Source organism: Astyanax mexicanus, chromosome 2 (assembly GCF_023375975.1).
Source record: "Astyanax mexicanus isolate ESR-SI-001 chromosome 2, AstMex3_surface, whole genome shotgun sequence".
NCBI classification, from domain to species: domain Eukaryota; kingdom Metazoa; phylum Chordata; class Actinopteri; order Characiformes; family Acestrorhamphidae; genus Astyanax; species Astyanax mexicanus.
Genome location: NC_064409.1, coordinates 20,502,285 through 20,530,000, shown reverse-complemented (window position 1 = coordinate 20,530,000; position 27,716 = coordinate 20,502,285). Strand labels below are relative to the sequence as shown.

Below are 27,716 nucleotides of genomic sequence, written 5' to 3'. Positions count from 1 at the left end.
AACAAACAATGATGTCCTTTTAAAGACAACAAATATTTCAACAGTTTGTAGATCTTTACTTTTTTCTTCACCTACAGCAGTCCACAGTTATTGCATTGGTCTTTGTGCAACTGTCTAAAATACTGTTCACTGTTAAATTTCTATTTTTGAACAGACATACAGATAAACACAATGGATTATTTATGTTTATTTATATCACACAATGTTTAAATTTGATATTTAATTGCAAATGACATTAGCAACCCAACTCAAATCCACTCTTTCACGTTGTTAGGGTGTTCTACTTATGAAATGTGGCTGCTTAGAGTTGGGTATATATATATTTTTGTGACTATATTTCCTGCATTACCTTCATAACCTGACTGTTCTCTTGCAATCTAATATGTACATTATATCTCACCTCATTGTTGGTGCTTTTTAAATTGGATCATTCATTTAATGGGATTTAATTTGATCTAATATTGCTTTATCTGTTACAGTGAGGATATGCTTCTATTTCTATAAAAAGTAACTTTTTTACACTATGACAGTTTTCCTACATTTTGATTCAAAAATAGTGGTGTCAATTGATTTAAAAAATCACAATAGAACACACTTTCTTCCTTAAGCTTTTGATAATGTTATTAAGATGTAAATAAAAGAATCAATGTTAAACACTTTTTTATTTATTTATTTATTATTATTTTTATATATACAGATTTGTATTATTGGTGCCAATCCCTTAAAACAATTGTATTTTTCACAACAATATTCTGTAACTAAATCATAGAAAAATAATTTACATTTTTTTAATGCTTGTACTTAACTCTACTTATGGGAATATTTTAATGTACTGAGTTACTGAGTTTAACTGAGAGTTTTAATAGAGAAAATAAACATTAGTTTAGCTCTAGATTCAACCATCAACAACTTAAAAAGAGGAAATGTGCCATCACCTGTATGTGCGTTTGTGTGTGCATGATCACACGAGAGAGAGAGACAGTGAGAGAGAGAGAGAGAGAGCGCATAAACTTCAGAAGAAATAAAAGGTAATCTACCTTCTGGACTCAATAGTAAGCGTTGATGTATTACAGATTTTTTTTTGCTAAACCAATAGAAGGGCTCCAAAATAACTTCCATCAATTTTTCCATCAATTTTTCCATCAAATTTCCATCAAATTTCCATCAAATATATAATCCATGGGACATTTATTATGAGATTTATGGTACCTGTTCTGACATAATATAAAAATGTGAGCATATGATTTTAAAAAACTTGTTCTGAACAGTGTGTATTCTACATTAGTTCAGAGCAAACTAGGTGTACACTTTGTGCTCTTTACGCACACACACACACACACACACAATCTTTTTTTATTCTTTACTCCCTGTCTTGACCACACAAAGCACGCTGAATGTCCCAGAGCAACGCTTGCAGAATACTGAACACACTCTGGCCTCACCTCAAAAGTCTGTAGAACAAAAAACCCTCAAATTACCCTCTTATTCAGTCTTTCACATTCACACAGATGAAAAGTGAGCAAAGCTCAGGGATTACATCACAAACGTAACAAGAATGTGGGCAGAAGGCAGCGTAGATTTGTATTAGTCTGAATTTGCTTGTGAAAGTTGCTTTTTAAACTTGAAGGAACACTAAGCTCTGACAAAAACAGTACCGAAACTGGACAGTTTAAAGTATGGGGTGGGCCCTAAAACAATATGACAATATACTTTTGCAACAAAATAAATATTAAAGTTTTTTTTATTATAAATATAACAGTTTCCTACATTAAGTAAAAACAAAAAATAAAATCTATAAACGCTTGTTTATTTCATCAGCGGTAACTTAGCAACACCCTGATTTTGTATAAGAAATTAATAATGTAAAAACAAAGTAAGAAAATTACGGTAACAACAAAATTCTTTTATTTTGGAAATGATTTTGTCTGGACTATACAGAATATTGTCCCAGAAATAACTGTGTTAAACGATATAACTGTTGCCACACATGTAATCATATCATAATGTGATTACGTCTTTTTAAAAAGCAATGAGCTTCTGAAAATTAAACATTGAATTTTTAATTTGTTTTTTTTTTTATATCTTAAATATATAAAAGCAGTAATAAAATAGTTTTGGCATGCCAGCTAATTTCCATTGGTGGACTCTTCTTATACATTGCATGATACAGTATGTTTATAATGTAATTATTGTGACAGGTTTGGTTTAAAGCTAACCTGTACAGTAATGTAGTTATGTGGATGGTGTTGTGTTTAATTATTTAGTGGAGGTTGTTGTCCAGACTGGAATCGATGATGGTTCTGTGTGTGTAACCTGCCTGAGGGTATATCTGCTTTACCTCTGCTGTTATAATCTAATACAACCTTGGAGTGTGTGTGTGTGTGTGTGTGTACACACACGTTTCATAATGCAGGATGTATTCTTCCTTACAGTAGTTACTCATATGTAGGGGAAGATGCCCATCCCACTTTAGAACAATGTCCGTTTACTGTAAAATTAAGTATTTGTATTGTATTGGATGAGTTCAGCATGTACAGTATGATTCATTACCCCCCCAACACACACACAATGTGGGGAAATATGTAAGAAGAACTTAGCCAGTGATGCTTTTGTTGAGTAGTAAAGGAACATTGGGTCTCACTAGGGTGTCACTTATCATGCAATTCATATTATTTTAAAGCAATATTATTGTTTAACATGGCACACTTTATTATATTTGTTGTTGTTACCTGTATTTATTTTGATAATTAATTAATGACCAAAAATCTTGAGCATGACCCTTATAGAACAGGTAAACCAAAAACACAAGAAATTTAAATAATCTTGAATAATACGTTTTACTAGACACTAAGCCCTCTGTGTGGAATGTACTGCAAATTTGCTTGGTATTCCTAATTTACAGCAAATAGGTAAAAAAAAACACATAAATATAAGGTGTGATCTAAAAAGGCATATAAATGGGTGTATAGAGTGTATTATAAATACGCAATAAAAGTCATTCATTTTTAATGTACGTCATTATATTTTGAATTCTAAAGTTCTGTGGTAAACCTTTTCCTAGTGTTCCCAATAGTGTTTTTGTAAATATATGTCTGTTTGTCTGTGTTTATTTATAAGAGTGAGCAACATATAATTCTAATAGTAACTACGTCGATATTACACTGGGCAAATATTTCTTAATTTTTTTTTTTTATGATGCTCTAACTTGAATCCCTAACTTGAATAGATTGGTGCAATTCTATAAACCTCCAAAGAAAATGTAAATTAAAAATATGTGCTAAGCAACAATTCTAAGCAAAATATTTTCAGCCATTTAAGAGAGTTTGATATTTACATCCAGAATTTGCTGCGTTTTTTTGTCAATGCCACTGGCTGCAGCAACACTCCAAATCATTAAAGATCCACACTCTTCACTGTTGGCAAGGTGTTCTTTTCATGAAATGCAGATGCTTGTTTTACAAGTGTTGTATGATCCCCACTGTGTTTCTTTAACCTTATGGGTATTTATGTTAATGTACGTTCCTTGGCTAATGCAATCCCAAACAGAGCTTTGATATTGATTAGTACTCTGTATTGGCTTGGTTTAAAGTTTAGAATTGACACTGAAAAAGGAAAAGTTTGATCAGTGAGTCCATAGTTACAATCTGCTGACAAAATATTACCGTATTTATTTGGAAAAAATATTAGCTTAATTTCTATAGGACTTCAATTTTCCCAATTTTACCATAATATTTTTTAGTTTTTATACAATGTTGAAATAACTTGCCCTTATAGGTTAATGTGGTCTTACTGTTTTGTATTGCTTTTGAGTTAATGTTGATTTAAAGACCATATGGCCCAGCTGACGTATATGATAAAATGTTCACTGTTTATTTATCTGATGAAAGCCTTCCTGCCAGACGTCCTGCTTCTTATCAGTGTTGTGCCCTTATGTTCTCATGCTCCTTGTATTTAAGAGTTTAGTTAGCATTTTTCCCACATTAATATTGCATTCTATTTATTACTTTTAATTGTTTTTGAAATGTAAATTGATTGCATGTCTTCCTTCCTTCTATAATATACATTTATTTTTATTTTTTTTAGTAATTTTGTTAAATAATCCTCTACATGTATATGTTATTTGCAGAAGGGTGGTATTTGGAGGTTGGCTGAGGCGCTGCGATGTCTGAGTCCGTTCCATCGGGGCAGTGCCTCCCTGCGGCAGGAGCATCAGCTGGTAAGAAAACTTTAATAAAATGCACCCATTACTAAAGTGTATCTCTAAAAAAGGGTTTTCAGTCATTCACTGCTGGAACACCTGAGCTTTTCCAAAATGTTATGCTGTATTTTATGGGACATGGGATTACTTTTTTATGTCTCATAAAGCTAAAGAATGCTGCATTGGCCTCTGGGATATGTGTGTGTGGTCTCCTGTATTGAATATGGATGTGATTTCTGGCAGAGTTTCTTATCTGTTCACACGGACAATTCTAGCCAGACGTGGCCAGTCACAATCATTACCACCCACTGTGCTACTGTGCACTGTGGGTGATAGTATTAGCCTTTTGTGTATGTAGTACCTGTACACATGTAACACTGTGTATTGGCTCCACTTTAACTTTAGCAATAGGATGTCCCATCTATCTGCACCTACTATCAGACCTCCCTCCAACTTCCATAATTTAACTGCACCCACTATTAAACCCCCCCTCCATCTCCCATAATACACATAAGCATGCTGGCCAGTGTTGAACATCACTCACAAGATAACACCTCACAACTAATACAGGTGTGCAGATGTGTTCCCAAGCTATCCTATTAGGTAACACTTTATGATTAGTTTACATACTGCTTGTTTATATACAGTACTGCAATTATTGTTCTTAGTTTATACAGTATGTTTATGTAAACTATAATATTACAGTCATTTGAATTAAATAAATAAATATAATATAATTTGAGAATCATTAATTTACAATGTATATTTCTTCTTTAACATGTCTTTTTTTACTCTGCTGAGCATGATATTTGTATGGGAAAAATGTGGGTGTGACTAGATTTTATTGATTGGCATTTAATTGGATTGTGAAATGGGGTCATTCTGAAATGAACATGGAGTCAGTTCCGGATAGAGTCAGCCATGGGGGGGGTGTTTGCTTTCTGCACACATGCTGGAGGATGGAAACAAAATCTTTTGTACCAAGAATTACATCATATGGTTTTTTTTGAGTCTATATGTGTAGTAAATTATGCACTACAAAGTTATATATATATATATAATGAAACCAAGAAAATAATACACATTTTTGCCTAAACACACGTATCAGTCTTTGACAATTTACTGTAAACTTCTTAGTTTTAGAGAACAGTCCGCAGAAACATGAGACCATAAACTGCTGTCAATCTTACTGTAATTTCCATTTTATTACACACATGGTTTTACATTTACAGATAATTGAGAGGATCATTTGTCCATAAAATAAATTATATGTCAATTCATTTGTATAACTATTATTAAAAAAAAAAAAAAAAAAGTCAATGTCAGTGTATAGAGCCATGCTTCAGTCTGTTTTGGCGCTCGGTTGTGTTCTGAATGAATAGGCCTCCAGCAGACTGTAATGGTTGGATAGCTAATTAAATTATTGATTTGCAGGCTCAGACAAATTTAGAGAGAATTTATTTGTTCTAATAGTGTGTGTGTGTGTGTGTGTGTTTCCGACAGGATGCTGCGTTTCGTCAGTACACACTGCGCTGTGTGTTGTCTCAGGATGTGCTGTTGCAGGAAGATGTGGAGCTAATCGAGCTTTTAGACCCCAGTGCTCTGTCTCTGGGATCAACCAGTACTGTCTGTCCCAGTGCTACCACAGCCCTGCCTGCACCTCGCTACCTCTCATCACCGTCTATATGGTATATACACGCTTAGGCATACTGCATATATCAGCATCCATATGGTTTAGGTCTGTACGATTAATTGGATTGTTATTGGGATAGGTTTTCATCATAAACACATCATGTAAACTGTGTTAGTGCTTTAAATAACAACAAACTTAAATTGCATTATCTGCATGCAGCAGATAAGGGAGCTTTTTACACTGCGGACTGTGATCATGTGACATAACAAGGCTGGAGGTAGAGAGAGGTATAGAGTGTCTAGAATAAGAAGAGGTAGACTGAGGTAGAACGAGGCAAATCACGACAGATAGATTGGGGTAGAGTGAGGTAGAGGTTCTCCGTGAATGCACTCCCCAAACTACTACTTATCCTGGGCCGTAGATCATTCAGTGTGAGAAACGACATAATCAGCTGCAGTAGAGACTAATAGTAGGACGAGTTTTAGACAAGTGTGTGATAAATAAAAAAAAAAAATGTCTATATAAGAAAAGAAAAATGTGTAAAATTAGCGTTTTTAATGAATCACCTCTTTAAATCCACTATAACCTGTTTGTTCACAGGGATGTCTCTGTACTGGTCGGACTGGTGGCTGTCCTGCTTGGAGTTTGGTGTTCTTGTCCTGAGGATAGTCCGTTCCTGCTGTGGCTGTTTGTGTGCGTGGTTTGTGTGGTATGTGTGTGTCGTGGTGTGTCTCTGTGGCGTAAGGCCGGGTTGCAGAAATGTGTTCAATCTCAGGCCATCCAGTTGGAGAGTCTGGTGCTGAACAGCCGAGCGCTGACTGGCCTCGCCCGCAAATCCCTCCGCCTCATCCAGGAGACTGAGGTCATCTCTCGTGGATTCACCCTGTAAGTGTTTGCTGTTTTATATCCGGTTCTCCTAAAAGTGTCTGTCTGTTGTCTGAGTCTGCTGCTTGTGTGTCACCCTTTGAACACAGATCCACGTTCAGATCCTTAGGGGCCATATCTAAGACAAGGATTAAGCCTAATCTTAGACGACACAGCATTTTAAATGGAAATTTAATGATAAAATCAAATTTAGTCTAGGACTAGGCATAATCTCTGTCTGGGAAATTGACCCTTAGAGTTTAATCTCCACTCTGATTACTATAGTTTGCCCAATATCGTGCACATTTACTCTTAATTGTAATCGCAAGTCAGAATTATAGACAGCTCTTGAAAAAATAAGAGACCACTTCAGTTTCTGAATCAGTTTCTCTGATTTGGCTATTTATAGGTATATGTTTGAGTAAAATGAACATTCTGTTTTATTCTATAAACTGTGGACAACATTTCTCTCAAATTTCAAGAAAATATTGTCTTTTAGAGCATTTATTTGCAGAAAATGAGAAATGAGACCTCAAATAATGCAAAGAAAACAAGTTCATAATTTTAAAGTTTTAAAAGTTCAGAAATCAATATTTGGTGGAATAACCCTGTTCTTTAATCACTGTTTTCATGCATTGTGGCATGTTCTCCTCCACCAGTCTTACACACTGCTTTTTGATGTCTTTATGCCACTTCTGGTGCGAAAATTCAAGCAGTTCAGCTTGGTTTGATGGCTTGTGATCATTCATCTTCCTCTTCATTATATTCCAGAGGTTTTCAATTTGGTAAAATCAAAGAATTTTTTTCCAGAGCTGTAGTCAGAATGGACCTAGCTTAATAATTTGATTTTTTTTTTATCATTATCTGGTGCGCACAGCTAAAGCAATTCATAACTCATAAATAAATCCTCCTCATAACTCATTGTTTGCAGCTGATGGCTGGTCTCCCCCCTGCTGCTGGTCCGTTTTGCTGGTCCGTTTTGATGTTACATGTTTGTCATGTATTGTTGAGGCAGCCTGGCCTGGATGCATGTGGTTCGTGACTTCACGCTGTTCTACATGCAACCTGCGTAGCGATTTAATATCATAAGGGTTGTGAAATCTGCCTTAGGGGCTGCTGTATATTGAGCTGCGTGTGTCAAGGTCTGTGTGTGTAAGCGTAAATTGGGGAAAAATGAAGGATTTCATTTATCAATTGACGTAAACAAGCAGCTTAAACCCCTCAAGACTTCCTCCTGTTTTTTCTCAAGCTCAGAAATGGCTTATGTGATTAATAACAGACTACATATGTGGCCAATCTTAACATATACGTACACACACTCAGACATGCACAGACTGGGGAAAACAGGCTAATGTACCCGTTTATATTTGTTCTGTGGTGTCATTTATGGCATGTGTTGTCCATATGTTTGCATGCTGTGTGCAGTTTGTTAACCGTTGCTGTGCTGGTTGAGTAATGGCTGTGTTATATTTTGTGTGTAGCTGGTGTTATAAATTTACAGTATATTTTTTGTATATATGTAAGATATGCAGTACTGTGCAGAGGTTTTAGGTGCATAATTATATTAATATAAAATGTAAATACATTTATATACTGGTGTATATATTATATTCTTTCAGCTGTTAGATTTAGTTTTTCTGTAACTCCTGATCCCATTAGAACTAGTCGGAAGAACAAAGCATCATTAGTGTGGTGTAGCTACAGGGACTGCTGAGGTGTTGCTAGGTGGTTTCTAAGGGGTTGTTATGGTATAGCTATTGGTGCTAATAGTTGTAATGGTAGTTACTATGGTATAAGTGTTGGTTGCCAAGGAATTGCTTGGTAGTTGTTAAAGTGTTGCTTGGTGGTTGATGTGCTAGTAGGTTGGCTTCAGGGTGTTACTAGGTGGTTACTAAGGTGTTTTTATACTGTAGCTGTTGGTGTACTCAGCAAGGTCTTGCTAGGATGTTGCCTAAATGTACCTAGGTTGTTGCTAAGCTGTTGCTTGGAGCTTGTGGTATAGCTGTTGGTTGTTAAGATGTTGCTAGGTGGTTGCAGTGAGGTACCTGGTGTTGCTGACCTGATGTGTTTGCTGACTTTAGCTGCACTAATAATACGAGACTCTGGAGAGCTTTGGAGATATTTTAATAAACACAGGAAAAGTTATATTTATTCTAATGTTAATTGTTTTAGTGTTAAAAACACTTACTTAATTACGGAGCTTTGAATTCTAAAACGTTTGTACAGCACTGTAGTTATGTTTATTTTGTGTGTAGGATTGTTGTATGTTTGCGTAGAGTTGTGATTTATATTGTGTGTGTAATTTTTTGTTTGTGGGCAATTCCACAGAATGGGTGCCATTTGCTTGTTGTAACTCTTCCAAATTAAACTTAAAATTAAATTTAGTTTTTTTTATTTTTCAACTCTAACACCTGTATTTAACTTTTCAAAATATGTACTGGTCAAACTCAAGCAGATTTACTTATTTTTTTACAAGGTTTCTAAGCTAAAAATGGTTACAAAACTCATGTGACATTTAAAAAGCATATTTAAAAGTAAGTCCACCAATTCCTTTGATTTTCTCTCAAGAAAGTTTTATTTTGAAGAAATGGTTGACTGCATGTGTTAATAATTGATTTTTATGACAAAAAACTTTTGTTAATTGCACTTATTCCTGTTACTGGAACTCACTCCTGTCTGGCACTCATTTCTGTTATTTTTTATATTTTGAATAACAGTTACTAAAGTAACATGAGTAACATGAATAGAATTGGCAAAAACATGAAAAGTAGCTAAAAATAGCTTGTGCTCAGTATATTGTGGTAATAGCATGAGGACACTGAGCAAATTATAGTGATTTTAAAATGTGTATTTTAAAAATAAACAAATTAGATCTTAGAATTAATGTAGGTAACAGAGATTGACCTCCTCAGTCAAAGTTACAATAAGATCAAATATACAGAAAAACAAATGAGGGAACTCAATTTTGGTCTTCCCATGATGATCAGAAGAACCAGCTAATGTAACTTCCTGTTGTAGAGTTGTAGATCTTGTAGAATGTTTTAGATGGAGTAATGTTTTACGGTAACGGGACTGAGTGAAACCCAGGGACACAGCTAAAAGTGTATTTTAACTGAAATATAATGGATTTATAATGAAAAAATAATTATGCATATATGGGATTTGGAGTCACACAACTATGCAAAAACAATACATCTCTGAAAGATATTAATAATTATATGTCATGGTAAAGTCTATAGTTAGACAGTGGAGACAGGTAACAAATGCTATTTTTTCAATGTTCTAAATAGTTTTTATAAATGTTTTTAATTACATATCCTACTTTTGCAATTTGCTCAATGTACAAGACACTGGGCTTAATAATAAAATGTATTTTAAAGTTGTTTTGTGTGCACATTTATACATGTCATATCCTGGGGACAGAAATGGCACCCGTTCAGTGGAATGGCCCTGTGTGTGTGTTTGTGAACTGAATGAAGTAGACACATTACATGTGATTGTGATTTTGTATGTGTTTGATTACTCATATTATTAATCATAGTGCTTGTCTGTCTGTGTGTATCAGTGTGCATCTAACTGTTGTGTGTGTGTTTGTGTGTTTGTGTGTAGCGTGTTAGATGTGTAGTGTGTAATGTGTCTGCCCTGATGGTTCTCGGACGTCTGCACAGTTGGATCACGTTTCACTTGTCAAGTTTACTCGACAGGGTGAGTGCGGCCTGTCCCTTCAACAGGGCGGGGCAACTGCGCAGCCAGCAGCTGATTGGCCTGAGGAAAGCAGCCTACCAGAGTCTACGCTGCGCCTTCAGAGCCTCGCGCCTCGCCACCTGCATTATGCTTAAATCATATCCTTCTCTTGGCAGCCTTATTTCTAATGTTGATTTATAGCAAATTTGAAACCTGAAGTTATAACTGAAGTTAGTAGAGGCATTACAGTATTAAAATAAGCCACAATTCCTTTCTTTCTCCAGTTAACAAGTTCATTCAATTCACTGTGCATAGATATTATCCTTTAAGCTACAGTATTAATATGTTGAGGGGCTATAGTTACTTCTTCGTATCCAGAGTTTAATCTCTTGTGCTGAATAAATGATTGATTCTGACCTCGTCTGGGGCACAAGAGTAATACTTGTCCGAGCTGTGGAATGATTGCGCAATTCCAGTGCGTATTTATGTCTCTGCTAACTGGCTAGCTATATCTAGTGAGCCATGTGCTTCTACACGGCTCTCCACAGCGCCTCTAGCGGTATGGCGGTATGTGAAAAATGCATACTGGTTTTAAATTTCCCTCCGGTATACCATATGAACCGGTATACCGCCCAGCACTAGGACACAGGGTATATACCTTATAACATATGTGTGTAATTTAAGTTGTTACAGAAATGTACAAGCCATACGAAAACCTAAAGCTTCTTGTCTCTTTATCTTGTGCATATTCACTATGTATTGCACTACTTTGAGGGTCCTGCCATTTTGTATTGGTGTCTAAAAATGCAGTACTGGATTACCAATGCACTGTTACAATCCCACAGTGCACCAATACATTTTACCTTTAAATAAATTCAGTCTCAGTTGTGCACAGCTTTCACAGCCATTTTATCATCATCCATTCCACTGTTTATCATTCTAGACCATATTTATTTTAGCATTTTAGTTATTTAAAACTTGTTCCATTGTACACTGTTACTTTAAGACATTGATTCCGTTTTTTTACATGGTTGCTAATGTTCTGATTTGCTGTTTTGTGCTTGGATTATGATTAAATTACTGTTAAAGGGTCCTTAACAGTAACCTCACTTTTCCTCTGAACTCGGAGATCGACAATGTCACCAACTACGTCTCTACCGTGCCAATCAGAGAACTGGGTCTCGGTCTGGGGGCGGAGCATCTTTCTGACGAACAGGCGCAGGAGCTAACAAATGACTACAGTCTGCCTGCCCTAAAGGTCCGCAATAAAATAATACATTATATACGCTATATCATACAATAATTATACAATAATTATACACTGATTAGCCTTATGCATGCTCTATGTCTAAATCACCACGCTTCAGACTTATGTACTATATCCTTGATTGTGATTTCTTATCTGAAACATGATTTTTTATCTACATTAGCTCATATCTGAAAAACTAAATGAAAAATGTTATTTATTAGAAAAATAACACCATTAAAATTGTTTTGCTTTTTAAAATCATTTTAAATAATTAAATAATGTACTGCTGTGGCACTAATAATATTGAAGACTAAGCAAAATATGGTCCCATATTCACAGTTCACCCTTTTACACTTTTAAAGGGTTAAATGTGAAAGCATGGTCTGACGCCATAAATCTTCTGTCGCAACAGTTTTACACACACACACACACAAAATCCTCTCAGCTAATGCAAACCCAGTGATTGTGCACTTTTTCTTGTCCAGCTGTTGTTTCAGTTGTGGGTGGGCCAGAGTTCAGAGTTTTTCCGCCGGCTGGCTCTGCTTCTGTCCTCGGGCAGGGAGGACCCCGAGCCCAAGTCCTGCCCGCTGGCTTACCAAAGCATCGCTGCCATCACCAGCTCCCTCCATCCCACCCTGGCCAGCTGCCTGGGCGACCTGCAGCGCAGCTACAACTTCCATCGCTACTTTGAGACGCAACACCAGGCGCAGGCCTCGAGTCGGACGGGACGTGCCCGGCAGAAATGCAGAGAGCTGAACTCGCTTCACACCTCCGTCCGCAGCCTGCAGCTCCACCTCAAAGCCCTCCTCAGCGAGTACGACCCTCATCACATGGCTTTTCGCTGCTGTTTACTCTCCTTATTTTAATTGGTTAACATGTAACATAGGTGTAATATAAAGGGATACATTTAATACATACATTTATAGAATTCATTTATCTTTTTCTCTTTTACTTTACACTTAAAGGTGCCTTTGAATACATTTACTGCCATTTTTACTTGATATTTGTATAAATAAGAAATATGTAATATTTTGTGTGGTAAAAAATTACAAGTTTATTTACCACCCTGAAACACCCTATGTTTCTACAAATGGTGGGTATTGTCAAATAAAATGATTCCTAATGTATTATTAATAAATACGTAATAAATACATTTTTATTGTCTGGTTTACAACAACTCAACAGCCCACTGGAGCCTACCCTAGCTTAGCCTGACTAATCTATCCTGATGTCCAAGTCTTACGTAATAATGTTGCTGTCCTCTCAGTGTGGTGTGTACTGTATGTATTTTATTTTAGTAGATTAGTAGAGTTTTTAGCCTAGCACCTGCTTTTAGCCTAGCACCCGCTTTTAGCCTAGCACCTGCTTTTAGCCTTGCACCAGCTTGCTTTCCCTGCTTCCTCTGGATGGCCAGCTGTTAGCTAGCATTGAGCTTTTCAGCTATTTTATTCACCCTTTTTCCACTAGTACTGAATTTCCTAGCTTTTGTGTGTTTCACTTCATACGTTTCCAGAAGATTTCCACAATGACGCTACCACCAGGCCACCCCCTTCTGCTTTCTCCAGTCAGTCCAGCATTAGTTGTTACCTTTTTGTTTCTGTATTCTGCCAAAATAGCTGTTGCATTTAGTGTTTTATGTCTTTGAAAGATCTTTTTAAATTTTGGGAGTGTGAATATACCAAGTTAAGACTGTTGGGTAACAGTTTTGGGGTTTAGAATTTTTTTTTTTTTTTTACTTTTACCAAACTCTAATTTGTTCTATTATGAAAGGATGCTCTAGGGCAAATTTACTTATCTTAAAATATTTGTTAATTTTTTAATTATTACATTATTTTATTCATATAAGTTCTAATTATTTAAGCAGTTTACTTATAGTATATGAAATGCGCTCATTCTTACTGCTCTATGCAGTAATGCTGTAGAGCAATTATAAATAATGCTCTAATATAAATTGTTGCTTGAAATATACACATTATATTACGATTGTAATCTGAAATAGTTTCATGATTCTAATAAGATTTTGTTTTACTGCAGGGTGATTATCCTGGAGGATGAGCTGGAGAAGCTGATGGTGGCAAAGGAGGCGGAGGAGGTGACTTGTGCAGGGTATCAGGAGCTGCGGGAGCGACTGCACCTCCTGCAGCCCCACATGCAGGCCAGCTCCTGCTGCTGGGACGACATGACTGCACAGGTGGAGCGCATGCTGCGCCGGGTCACCAGCTGTCCAGGTCAGAGGCAGAGCATTCATCCAGATAAGCTACATCTGTTTTTATACTTTTTTTTTTCTTTTTTCTTTTTTTTTACTGAACCTGACATGAAAAAAATAAAACATTTAGCCAAATACTGACCAAAAAGTTATTATTATTATTATGTTTTTCATTTATTTGGCCATTTTTAGCATAAATAAATGAAATAGCGCTAATATATTTTGTTTTGCATTTCAAAAAAAGCAATTACAAAACTAAACAATTTTAACACCCTTTTTTACATCCCAGTGAACCAGGAGAGACCAGCAAAGCACAATACATTTACTTCAGCAGTGCTGTTCTAATAATGCATTAACATCAGCAGTGCTATTCTAATAATAAATTTACATTAGCAGCGCTATTTTAATAATACATTCACATCAGCAGTGCTATTCTAATATTAAATTTACATCAGCAATGCTATTCTAATAATACATTTACCTCAGCAAATTATATTCTAAGCATAAATTTACATCAGCAGTGCTATTAATCATAAATTTACATCAGCAGTGCTATTCTAATCATAAATTTACATGAGCAGTGCTATTTTAATAATACATTTACCTTAGTTGTGATATTTTAACCAAAAATGTACAGCAGCAGTGATGTTTTAACCATTAATTTACCTCAGTAGTGCTACTTGAATGAAATGCAAGTGAAATTTACACAGAGAAAGGAAATCTGCCTTTTGAAAATCAAACAAAAACTCGTTACTAGTTAACATTACTATCCTAGCCCTGTACAGCTCATGACTTTCAGCTTGAAAACAGCCATTTTGTGAAGAGGTAAGATAGTAAACTTGTGATGTTTAACAATTTACATAAACCTGCATTTTTTTGTGTCCCTGTTTACTCTCTCCTTTGCCCCTGTACTGTACAGCAACCCTTTTTTTTGTCAAGTAATTTTGATTTTCAAATAGCCTGTGCATCCCTGGCATGACAGTAAGGTATGTTACATTTGAGAGCATTTAGAAAAGACATATAAGTCAGAGCAGAGCTGTTAATGAATGACTTTAGTACAAAGGAAGTTCATTACAAGGTAGGCAGTGAGTAAGTGGTTTCCAGTCTATTGTAAAAGCGGTTTTGCTTCGGGAATATCAATGAGTCACAGGAATCTCAATGGATTTGTGAAGTGACCACACTGAGTTAAATGTGCTTGCTTGTAAAAATAAGCTACAATTGTTTGTTGTTGTTGTTATTGTGTATGTTGAAGTTAACACCAATTTGAAGTCCCAAATTAGTCAGTAAAGATGTTTATGAATTAATTTAGTCAAAAAAAAATAAAAACTACTGAGCTAAATGCACTTGCTGTAGAGTTGGTCACTTCAGGTCCTTTTGAAAGACTTTTAATTACATTAAACTACTGTATTATTGTTACATTGTTTAATTATTGGAATTGTGTGAAGTAATTTAGGTGTTTACAGCAATTTTCCATGATAAAACAACATATTGTGCTATTTTATATATTTAGCCATGTTTTTACACTGTACCTTGATGTAACTCTTTATATAACTAACTAATAACTATGTAAATCACCTTCAATGGGTTAAATTAAGATATGACTTCCTAAATTAATATTGAACTTCCCTTTTGTTGCTGTATAAATGCAGTGCTGCTTTGTTACGTCAGCATGTTTTCTCTTACTCAGACATTAACAGACATTGCATGTGGTATCAGCAGTATTTTTCTTTTTAAATAGCAAAAATTGTCATATGATTTTTTATCACTGTGAGTGTGCTCGTGTCGTAGCGCATTCCCACAGCGTACACAGACATGCCAGAGGAATGTCTTTCTGTGGGTTTCTGTAGTAACAGGCTGTTTGGGGGGGAGTATTTTTAGAGTTCCTTATTCGGCCCAGTTCCCACCCAGTAGTTATTCTAAGATGCATAGAGGAAGAGGGGGCGAGAGTGTGTGTGTGCGTGTGTGTGCGTGCGTGCATCTTTGTATTCGTGTCTCAATAGTGTGGGATGTGCCCTACTTTCATCAAGGACAGATGATGTCATCGCTAACAGGAATTAGCTATGTAACTATGATACAGCTGTGTACTTTGATTGAACTTATAGGTCAACAGTACATTGTATATAAATAGTTGTCTCTCTTTAAGTTGTCTGATAAGTTTGGTCGAGACATTTAAATGAGGAAAATATTGAGCTGGACATCTTTGTGTATGCAGGATTATTATTTAGTTATTAATTATATAACCTGTAGTATATATCATACATTATTCAGATACGGTGTACTAGTGTAATTATCACAACAGCATAATTCTGATTTCTAAAGAAATAATTTAGTGAATCAAGTAATTTCATCAATATATTTTTTTACTACAATTTAGGCCTGGGTGATAACAGTAACAATAATTATCGCAAAATATATTTTCCTCAATAGAAATATGAGACACAGTCAATAAGACTTAATATAACTTAATATATGAACCTCACTGCCCACTTCACTGACCAAGACTGGATTTGTTCTCCTGTAACACCTTAAAGATTTTCTAGGAAGCTAATAAGAATTTAGGTAATATATTTATGGTATTACCTATTTTGCCTACAGTTTATTTATTTAAATTCTGACAGAAAATAAAATATAAGCCAGAATTTGTTTTTAATATCTTAATTTTCTTATTCTTTCACTTACAAGTAAAAGGGAACCCTGATTTGATTTTAGATTGTGACATATTTGCACCATGATTTGATTAAAATAATTAATTTTTAATATTATTTGTTGAAAAACACTGAGTGCCCAAACAAAAAAATTATGATTTGTATAGAAAGGCCTGTTTATTTTTTAAGAAGAACTTGAAAAAAAAAATCATAATTAATCTTCAATTTATTTTTTTTATCTTCAATAAAAATATAGTAAGTAGTAACATTGTAGTAAGTGGATTTTTTTTTTACCCCTAGTTATATATATATTAATATTTTTTAGAACACTATATATCACTTCTAATTGTGATATGGACAGAGCCTGCATTGCACTGATATACTTAAATAAGAAATGTATCACAAGCATTTTCATTACCTTACTGTGCAAATTACAAATTATAAAATGAAAACATAAAAATGCAAGTTTTTAACTGACATTTTGCTTTAAAAGCACTTTACATAAAGATGTAATTTCCTGCAAATAGACTTATATTGCATAAGCTCTGAAACTCTGTAGTATTGTCTTTCGTTATGTTGCCTACTAAATACATCTACAGTTGTGGTCAAAAGTTTACATACACTTGTAAAAAAACATAATGTTATGGCTGTCTTGAGTTTTCAATAAGTTCTACAACTCTTATTTTTCTGTGATAGAGTGATCGGAACACATACATGTTTGTCACAAAAAACAGTCATAAAATTTGGTTCTTTCATAAATTTATTATGGGTCTGCTGAAAATGTCACCAAATCTGCTGGGTCAAAAATATACATACAGCAACAAAATTTGTCAATTTTGGTGATATAGCGAGTTGTGTCAATCAAATTAGCTTCATGTCATGGCCTCTTCACTTCTTGTAAGTGATTCTGATTGACTACAGCTGTTGACTTCTCATGAGCCCATTTAAATAGGGCTCATTTGACCCAGTGATTAGACTCAGCTACAAAAGCTACAATGGGAAAGTCAAAGGAACTCAGTGTGGATCTGAAAAAGCGAATTATTGACTTGAACAAGTCAGGGAAGTCACTTGGAGCCATTTCAAAGCAGCTACAGGTCCCAAGAGCAACTGTGCAGACAATTATACGCAAGTATAAAGTGCATGGAACAGTTGTGTCACTGCCACGATCAGGAAGAAAACGCAAGCTATCACATGCTGCCGAGAGGAGATTGGTCAGGATGGTCAAGAGTCAACCAAGAATCACCAAGAAGCAGGTCTGCAAGGATTTGGAAGCTGATGGAACACAGGTGTCAGTCTCCACAGTCAAGCGTGTTTTACATCGCCATGGACTGAGAGGCTGCCGTGCAAGAAAGAAGCCCTTGCTCCAGAAAAGGCACCTTAAGACTCGGCTGAAGTTTGCTGCTGATCACATGGACAAAGATAAAACCTTCTGGAGGAAAGTTCTCTGGTCAGACGAAACAAAAATTGAGCTGTTTGGCCACAACACCCAGCAATATGTTTGGAGGAGAAAAGGTGAGGCCTTTAATCCCAGGAACACCATGCCTACTGTCAAGCATGGTGGTGGTAGTATTATGCTCTGGGGATGTTTTGCTGCCAGTGGAACTGGTTCTTTGCAGAAAGTAAATGGGATAATGAAGAAGGAGGATTACCTCCAAATTCTGCAGGAAAACTTAAAACCATCAGCCCGAAGGTTGGGTCTTGGGCGCAGTTGGGTGTTCCAACAAGACAATGACCCAAAACACACATCAAAAGTGGTAAAGGAATGGCTAAACCAGGCTAGAATTAAGGTTTTAGAATGGCCTTCCCAAAGTCCTGACTTAAACCCCATTGAGAACATGTGGACAGTGCTAAAGAAACGGGTTCATGCAAGAAAACCATCACATTTAGCTGAACTGCACCAATTCTGTCAAGAAAAGTGGTCAAACATTCGACCTGAAGCTTGCCAGGAGCTTGTGGATGGCTACCAAAAGCGCCTAGTTGCCGTGAAAATGGCCAAGGGACATGTAACCAAATACTAATGTTGCTGTATGTATATTTTTGACCCAGCAGATTTGGTGACATTTTCAGCAGACCCATAATAAATTTATGAAAGAACCAAATTTTATGACTGTTTTTTGTGACAAACATGTATGTGTTCCGATCACTCTATCACAGAAAAATAAGAGTTGTAGAACTTATTGAAAACTCAAGACAGCCATAACATTATGTTTTTTTACAAGTGTATGTAAACTTTTGACCACAACTGTACTTGTACAAGAGATCCATTTCTCCCATTGTTTGGAATCTACCTCTGGTAATTATTATATAATTGATATGCAGTTATTTAGTCAGACAAAGGTATTTAAGTGTAAGTAAACATCTGTATGGGCTACATGCACGCTCATTGTCTGCACAGTATTTTACCAATCGATTACTGCATGGCTACAGTATATGTTTTATATAGTTTGAGTGCTGGCCCCCACTGAGATTAGGTCACCTGGAAATAGTTCATGGTCAGTGTAAAAATGTGCTCACCGCAAACATTCTCTCTGACATGGCACTCAGTGGATATGTGATGTGTTTGTGTGTCTTCCTCAGGAAATGAAGAAAGTCCAGAGGAAGCAGCTGGTCCTGCACCGCCTCCTTCTGCCCCCATCAAACACATACAGGACAGAGACCCCATCCCGGAGGAGCAGGTAATGAGTGTGTGTTTGTAGGTAGGTGGAAACGAGTGAGACAGCAAGAATGAAAATTACTTCCTCAAGATGTAAAAAATCGGAGCTGTTATTTACAGGCTAACTGTCTTCTAAACTGACCTCGTCCCTCAGCCTGGCCTCTAACTGACCTTTAGATTTGACAACTTTGGAATCAGTAAGATTGCATAACTTTAAAACCACCTGTCTAATTTTGAGAAGGTCCCTTTCATACCACATGGACTCCACTGAAGGCATCAGGTGGTATCTACACTATGGTCCACTTATCTTCACCACCAAGACAAAAGCAGAATGGCAGTGCATCATCTTTAGTGGAGAGGCCCTGGTGACAGGTGTGTGGGGTTCAATTTTAAATTAATCACACCTCACCTTATGGCCTAATATTAGATTAATTAGTTTTTTTCTGCCAGTGACCCTACCTTTTCTAAATACACTTTCCAGTTCATTGTTCCAACTGGACAATGCTTGTCCACACACTGTTGCCATCTCAAGAGCTTGCTTTAAAAAAACACATTCTAGCAGCATCGCAAGACCTATCCCTGATTGAAAGTGTGCGGGATGCTATTGGACGCTTTATCAACACTCCACTCCTACTGCAAAATCTGCAGCAACTGTGTGAGAATATTGAAACTGAATAGGATAGATTATCACAGGACTCCATTAGGAACCTCTACAACAATGTACAGTGTTTAGCACAAATCATTTTGGCTATAATCATTTAAAATGTTTAAGCATTTATTGTTCTTGGCAACATTTACCTTCCTTTCGATTGCAATCCAACACTTTTCTGGATTCAACTATTTTTATGAAGTGTATAAGTTACTATTGCAGCATGAAAATTACTAATAGGAAATAATTTCACACTTTTCAACTTACACAGAAAAGAGAGCAGCACTCTTACTCTGAATCAGCAAGCCAAACAACTTCAACAGCTGAAGATAAGAGAGAATATTATATTTCAGTGAAGTTGGTTTTGCTGAATAAGGCTGTGCTGAATGGTGGCAACAGAAAGTGCATTTTATGATTGAGGAAATTTTAGTTGAGATAAACAGGATTGGTGTGTGTGTGTGTGTGTGTGTGTGTGTGTGTCTGTCGGGCAGGAACTGGAGGCGTACGTCTCAGACTCTGACTCGGACACAGGGTGGGGCGGGGTTGTGGACATGCTCTCGCCGTGGGAGCGCGAGCGTCAGCGTTCTGAGCGGGACGAATCACGGAGAGTTTTGCTGGAGCTCAAATCTGTCCTGGGCTTCCGAACATCAGAAGGAGAGAGAGACAAGCGCAAATTAATGCTGTTCAGTGACCAAGGTACTATTCACACACATACATATAATCAGATCAGATTTATTGTCACATCATAATAAGAACAGGTAAACAGGTGAGCAAAAAACGTAGATTTGTAGGCCACCTTAGTATAACACGTAATGTATGAACAGTAAAAATATAAAATGAAGACACGTAACTTCCTCTATGCATTTATTATTTCAGTGTTAGGTGTACAGTGGAATATTATTTAGATTTTTGTTTCAAAGTTTATACTTCACTATAGTATTGTTTATATGTCACTTTTTAATATAATTAAAACCTAGCAGTTGTTCTTTATATTATGTCTTAATATCACAATGACTAATCAGTAGAAATGCTCCAAAATGATATGGAATGAAATCTTTTTTACATTGACTTCCATTAAAAGCATAGATGGCTATTTCTTATGAAAGACTAGTGCTGGACATGGACCATGGACATGCATTCTTGTGAGGCTGAATTTTATATGTACTAAAGCAGTTCATGGTTACTGTGTACATGCAGTTTTAAAGCCCATATATCACCCTTTTTTTTACTGCCGAATAATTTTGCAGGGCTTGTCTATTTTGATATGCATTATTTACAGCATCGGTCACTCACACTGTCAAAACCTTTTTACAGAGATTTTCAGGTAAGACAATTGTTGTGTGTATTCTTTGTAATCTCTCTGTGGTTTTTATGTTGTTAATATTGGTATTTATATAGATTAAAATTAAGAAATATATTGTGATGTACATTTTGGCCGGATCATCTGGCTGCCTCCCAGCTACATAGCATAGCATTACTTTGCATAGCCTAGCTTTTAGCATTGTAACAAGAACTTTGTAATTATTCATAAGCATAATTCTTACAGGATTGTGTTGGTGTCCTCTTGGCACCCTGTGTGATTGTCTGACATAAGAGTCAGACAATCACAGTCAGAGTCAGACATTGTTAAAGGGTCAGCTTTTAGCCTAGCAGCCAGCTAGCACTTGTTCCAGTCAGCTTGTCTCTGAGCGATGCTTCACTTAGTCAGCCAGGCATAAACTATTAGCATTTTTAGCCCAATGTTGCCAGTGTGTTTATCTTAATCAGGTGGAGCTGTGTATCTGTCTGCTGGAGCCATTGCCCCATACTCTCATTTCTGCTTTCAGAAAATTACTACCTCTATAAATACAGCTATTAGTTGTTAGAGTGGTATATTTAGATAATAGTCATTTTTGGCACACTGTTCAAAAAGTATTTGGTTAGATTATGTGCGTGTTAGACGCTTTATAGCCAAAAGTGTGTAGGCACTTTTTTTTACTTTTTTAGCCCTGTGTAGCCAATGTGTTTTGCCTCAGTTAGCTTTTGTTAGTAACCAATGAAGCAATATATTAAAATCTGCTATGTGCTCTTAGTCTGTGTACATGCTAACATGCTAATTTAAATTTAGAAACTTACACACTTCTTCCAAAATCTAAATTATAATTGACGAAATGCTTTTTTGGGACATAAAATTGCTTATTCTGATTTGGGCTGATTTGCCTCCCTGTGTATCCCCAGCATTTAAAAACTAGACCAAAGATCTGTTCCTAAAGCCACATACTGAAGCTATTTTTTCCTCTGATGTGTTTAAAATTAAAGATTTGAGAGCTGACATCACAGCGGATAGGATAAAATAGGATAAAAAGCCTGGGCTTTGCTGTAATTCCCAAATGTAGCACTCTCGGCAATGCAGCCAAAAATATTTACACAGGATGTTATTTTCCTCTAAATAAATCTGCTCAGGCTTTAATGTATTACGTAATTTCAATTTGTTGGTGGGATTCCAGAATATTTTGAATGGGGTGGCACATGAAGGACTAAGTACCAGTTGGAGGATAGGGACTCATGGGAAATTAGGAAATACTTTCAGAAATAAATACAGCATTAAAAACTGGCTTAGACAATGTTAAGCATGATATTTTTGGCTCTTTTGCATGAATTGTGCCCCTAACTCAGATGGGATTATATGAAAAGTTGTGCTGGGCAAATGTGAAAATGGTTTTGTATGGAATAGCTGTATTGTTCCACTGAATTATTTGAGTATATTTATCAAATATTTCATCAATGCTAATTGCTTCAGCAGAGAATGACAAAAAAAAAATCCTAGACCACAAATTTAATAATTTTAAAATACACTAACATCACAAAATAATTGCATGGGGGGAGGGGGCTATACCACCCATTTAGTCACACTTCTAACAATACGACAAAGAAAACAGAACATGAAAGAGTTAGGTATTATCACTTTAACACATCACTGATTCTTTCTTTCTGTTTCTGTGTTCCAGCCGCATTGGCCCAGGTCACAGAGGCCCCAGAGCGTCCCACTATCCTGGAATTGCCAGCAGTTCTAGACTGTGGCCAGCTCACAACGGTCACGGGCAACCACGTATCCCAGCAGCCACTGGGGGGAGGTGGAGAGGAGGGGCAGGAAGACGGAGAGACTGAGAAAGACTGCACGGAGGACAGAGAGAAAGACGTCAGAACGGAATTCTGCTGCGGCACTGCTGAAGTCACTGAGAAAGCGGAAGACAAAGGAGGTGGGCAGGACGAAACGGAACCAGTACAACTCTTCCAGTCGGATGGGTTGATTGACGAGGAGGGGCTAGATGGGACACACCCCCTCACTCCCAAAGTCCCAACCCTCTCAGTGATAAGCAGGCTGACGGAACTGCATGGCTCAGAAGCGCTAAGTTTTGGCTCCGCCCTCGCTGCCCAGGTAGCTGCTCGCTCTCACACCTTTACACAGCTGCAGGAATGCACTTATGGGGACTCGGAGGAGGAGGAGGAGGAGGAGGAAGAGGACGATGGAGCAGAGGGGGAGGAGGTGACATCACAGCTGAAGAAACTGACATCAGAGACGAAGAAACAACATTGAAGGACTGCTGACTGAACTATTTTACCACATAGAGGTTATTTATTCCCATGTACAGTAGGTTTATTTATTGAGTTTGAGTTCTGGACACAGGCAGCAGTGGCTGGTATGTGAATGAGATTTGTATGTTCTTTTGCGTGTGTGTGTGTGCGCGTGTGTGTGTGTGTGTGTGTGTGTGCGCGTGTGTGTGTGTGTGTGTGTGTGTTTAAGGTCTCTAAGGTCATATATATTTCCATCATTCAAAATTTTCTCCCAGTTGCCCTCAGGTACAGGTTAGCACACGCAGACACAGAACTTTACAGTGATCCACCCGCATGTATAAACAAATGGATAAACACCTTCATGCTGTAATTTATGTCACTGACGTTACTTTTAACACTAATCGTCCGTCCACAAACGCGTGCGTCATGTTTCAGAGTGTGTTTTTTTGTGGTGAAGATTATACTGTAATTAAGGTTGCCCAATTCATGACGAAAACTTAATAAAAGATGCAAGATTTTGATGCAGTGTGTAAAAATGTAGCTACAATTTTCTAATACACTGACATGGCATCATGTCCCATGACTTTTGGCATACCCTAAGGAGGCAAAAAAAAGCATATGTTCTTAAAAATGGGATGTGGTCTTCAGTGATTTTAGCCAGAGTCGCTTCTCTGTTCATATGGACAATTTTAGCCAGACGCTGCCGGTCACGATCATTACCGTATTCTGCAATCGCTGTCTACTGTGGGTGGTAATATCAGCTTTCTATCACATATTCCTACTACACATGTGACACTGTGGATGCAGGAATGTTAAATACCTGCACAGCTTCAGAAATAGAATTCCCTATCCATCTGCACCCACCTGCATCAGGCCTTGCATGAACTGTAATTAATGCACATTGGCAAGTGTTCAACTGGTAATTGCTCACAAGCTAACAGCTCACAACTTTTACGCTTGTGGCCATTCCTGAGGTAGCTCTTCATGATCAATTTACTTACTGCTATCCCATGTCATTTTTTGGCATGTTAGGGCTTTTTCAGATGGACTGGGTGGGCTGTGGCTCTTATCATCTGGAGCTGTGTATCTGCTGGGGTCACTGCCCCATACAGAACTGACATTATTGCTCTCAGAAAATGAAAGCGTCCTGGTAAAAAGATCATCATGAATGTACTGTTCTTTGTGTAAATTAATCATAACAGCCCACTGGACTTCAGCACTACATTACTACCTCTATAAATACAGCCCATTTCTGTTATTTCTGTCAGTGGTATTTTGTTAGAGTGGTATATTTAGATTAATGACATGAATAGTCATTTTTGTCACATGTTCAAAGAGCGTTTGGGGAGGTTATGTGTGGGTTGTACGCTGTATAGCCAAAAGTATGTAGACACCTGCTCATTATGCTTATTTTAACAAGTGTTAGCCGTCATAAAGATTGCTTTCTCATTTGATCTAATTTCATCCTAAGACAAACTATGATACCTGTTTTTTTGCTGGAATAGGCCTGTGTTTTAAAGGACTATTAAGGATTATATTTTCTATTTTATAACTTATAATCAGATATTAAAGAAACGTGCAGAGTTAAAGCACGAAAGCCAGCAGACAGTTTTTTTTTTTTTTTTTTTTTTTTTTTTAACTGTGTGGTACATCACGGAAAAACGGTGTGGGTTTTAGCCTCTGAATGTATACAGGTATAGGCAGTTGTAGCCATGGAAAAGCAAACTGGCTCTTTTTCTAGTAATTTTTAGTGGTCAAGTAATCACTGAGATTCAGAAAGGTTTTTTAACCATCGCTGGCTAATTTATCACCACCACTAACATAGTAAGGACGGGCATTTTGAACATTGCAAACTTCCAAAATGTGGCAATATGACAACATGGCAACATGCGTGAGCTTCATCTCTAGGGCAGAAAACTCTATCCAGGGTTTGGAAATTGGATTTCAGAGAATTAAAATCAGTGAAGAACCTTATAGATTTTGAGTGTTTTTTTTTTTTTTTTTTTTTTTTTAGTTTAAAATTAGCAAGCAAATGAATCGCAGTGTGCTATTGATAGAAAATCAGAAGGTTTGATCAGGAACTGTGCCAAATGTTTGGGTTTAGCCACAACAGGTAGTGCAAAAAAATATAAAAATGACTGTTTTAGCTTTGATACAATCTCAGATGTAATACTTGGGTCCTGTACTTCCTGGGTACGTAGTTTTTGTATCTTTGATGTCACACTAAACCATGTATCTCCTTTTTCACTGCTATTTGTCTTTTAAAATTTATTTCAATTTTATGATTAATTGAACGATAGAAATGCTCCAAAATCACTTAAATTCATAAATTTAGGAAATATAGCGATGTTGTGTTACATAAATCACTCTCAAAACTTAGTAAACACTTGTTGACACTTGGCAACATTTTACAATAAAGGTACAACAATAAACAGTACTTAAGACAGTGATGAACATTGTTAAAAGGTTAAGTAGTGTCTCACCAGGTAATTGACCAGTTAAGACATTATTAAACATTACTAAATGTTATGCTTAAAAATGTTGTAAATAATAAGAGATTAAGTAAAAAAAGTAATGATTAATATTGTATTAACTAGTGTCAGTTAATAATTAGTTGAGACATTCTGTGGCGAGTACTATGTCTCATAGACTAATGTACTGTAAACCAGTATGTCTTTAATACTTTTAGTTAGGGGGAAATATGTGAATAATACATTTCTTTTCAGTTGTATTCTCCCTACTTTTAAGGAACACAGTTGCACCTGAAGGATCATGCTGTACTTTTAAGGGTATGTTTGCACTGTTTGTACTTTAATGAAAGGAAATGGACCTGTACAGTACCTTTTTTCTTAGAGTGATGCTATAAATCAAATATTTAATACTAAAACTTGCCTTAAACACTGTTTCCTGATTAAAGAGTGTATGATTTATTATTTTGCACTGGGTTCTCGTGATGAGTATGAAATTCTGGACGCTGTTTTAAATATACGCATCATTATCTGTGTGTGTGTCTATTGTAAAGCCTGTAAAACCTGTCGGCGTGTGGGTCTTGTGTTCGCTACTGTCAATTCTTTTCCATGCGTAATCCTAAACTTCCCCAATCCCCCACCGTGACCATGACAGACTGTGTGTGCGTGTGTGTGTGTGTGTGTGTGTGTGTCCTCACTCAACACCAACTATGCCTTTTCTAATGGTTGTTACATGTTTTTTTTTCTGCACTCCAAATAGCAAACTCCTCCCATTTCATTTGTGAAATAATAAACCGATTCTTCAACCTGATCTCAGTGTTTTACACTCATTACTGCTTTATCTGAACTAAAAAGGGTTAGGTGGGTCAGCTGGATCTGGGAGAAATGACCAAGGACTGGCCAATCATTTGGATGCAGGTTCAGAACTGATGGGATAAGATCACTGCAGAGATAAGCTGACCTAGTGTTATAATAATGATTATTATTATACTGTGCTAAAATTGTAGAGTCAGGTAGAGGAAAGGGATAGTTTTTTAGAAAGGCAGTAAGAGCAAAAACTGTCCCTGTCCTGTTGCTGTTGTCCCGCGACACACACCTACTGTCATGCGGAGCTCTTAACTGGCCTGAGGAGCTCAACGACTGTCCTGCGAAGATTTTTAACTGTCCCGCGGAGCTTTCTAACTGTCCCGCGGAGCTTTCTAACTGTCCCGCGGAGCTTTCTAACTGTCCCGCGGAGCTTTCTAACTGTCCCGCGGAGCTTTCTAACTGTACCGCGGAGCTTTTTAACTGTCCTGTGGAGCTTTTAAACTGCTCCACAATTGCTCTTACTGCTGCTGGTTTTTTATATACTTTCCAACAGTGGAAGGATAATCTAAATACCTTAGATTATTTTACATACAGTAAAACGATGCCATCTTGTGGACATGCAAGTAAATGAAAAACTTTTATATGTATAAAAATGGGAACATACAGAATATAATATATATTTTAATTTCACATTAAAATTCTAGTCTACAACGCAGCTCATGTAATTTTTTATGTAAATTCACGTATTTATCAAAAAGCAGATATAAGTAATAGAACCTTCTTAAAACATCAGGACAATAATGTATCACACGGTTTGCGGTAAAACAGCGCCGCCTTGTGGACTCTGGCGACTTAGGCGACAGAGCCTAGTTTTTGCTCTTTGGAAGTATATATTTATGAAGTATAAATGTACTCATATATAACATGCATTACTGCGCTTCTATGTTGATCATAATCTAAAAAAGGCTGGAAATCTGATCAAAATTTTATAGCATAGCAGCTATTTCAGTCAAAACAACACCGCAAAACAATGCCACCCTGTGGACGCTGTTGTGAACTGCAACCTGTGGCCCTTTCAAACTTTTTTTTTTTTTTGCTGTTCTGT

At 36.7% G+C, this 27,716-nt stretch overlaps 1 protein-coding gene across 4 annotated transcripts in view; it reads left to right on the top strand.

Annotated features, from left to right (window-relative positions):
- The window catches only part of vezt (vezatin, adherens junctions transmembrane protein), a 34,016-nt gene extending 7,401 nt beyond the window's left edge, over positions 1–26,615 (top strand). For 2 of the 4 annotated variants that reach the window (XM_007234968.4, XM_015601792.3), the window contains exons 3-12: positions 4,127–4,216; positions 5,702–5,886; positions 6,432–6,716; positions 10,400–10,537; positions 11,490–11,637; positions 12,114–12,442; positions 13,663–13,856; positions 19,057–19,154; positions 20,273–20,477; positions 22,769–26,615. In XM_007234968.4, the coding sequence (XP_007235030.3) occupies positions 4,127–4,216; positions 5,702–5,886; positions 6,432–6,716; positions 10,400–10,537; positions 11,490–11,637; positions 12,114–12,442; positions 13,663–13,856; positions 19,057–19,154; positions 20,273–20,477; positions 22,769–23,358 (2,262 nt within the window). In that variant the 3' untranslated portion in view covers positions 23,359–26,615. Of the gene's footprint in view, positions 1–4,126; positions 4,217–5,701; positions 5,887–6,431; positions 6,717–10,387; positions 10,538–11,489; positions 11,638–12,113; positions 12,443–13,662; positions 13,857–19,056; positions 19,155–20,272; positions 20,478–22,768 lie in introns of all 4 variants that reach the window. The other 2 variants (XM_007234967.4, XM_015601791.3) reach the window with 1 other exon arrangement.
- The last annotated feature ends 1,101 nt before the right edge of the window (positions 26,616–27,716 follow it).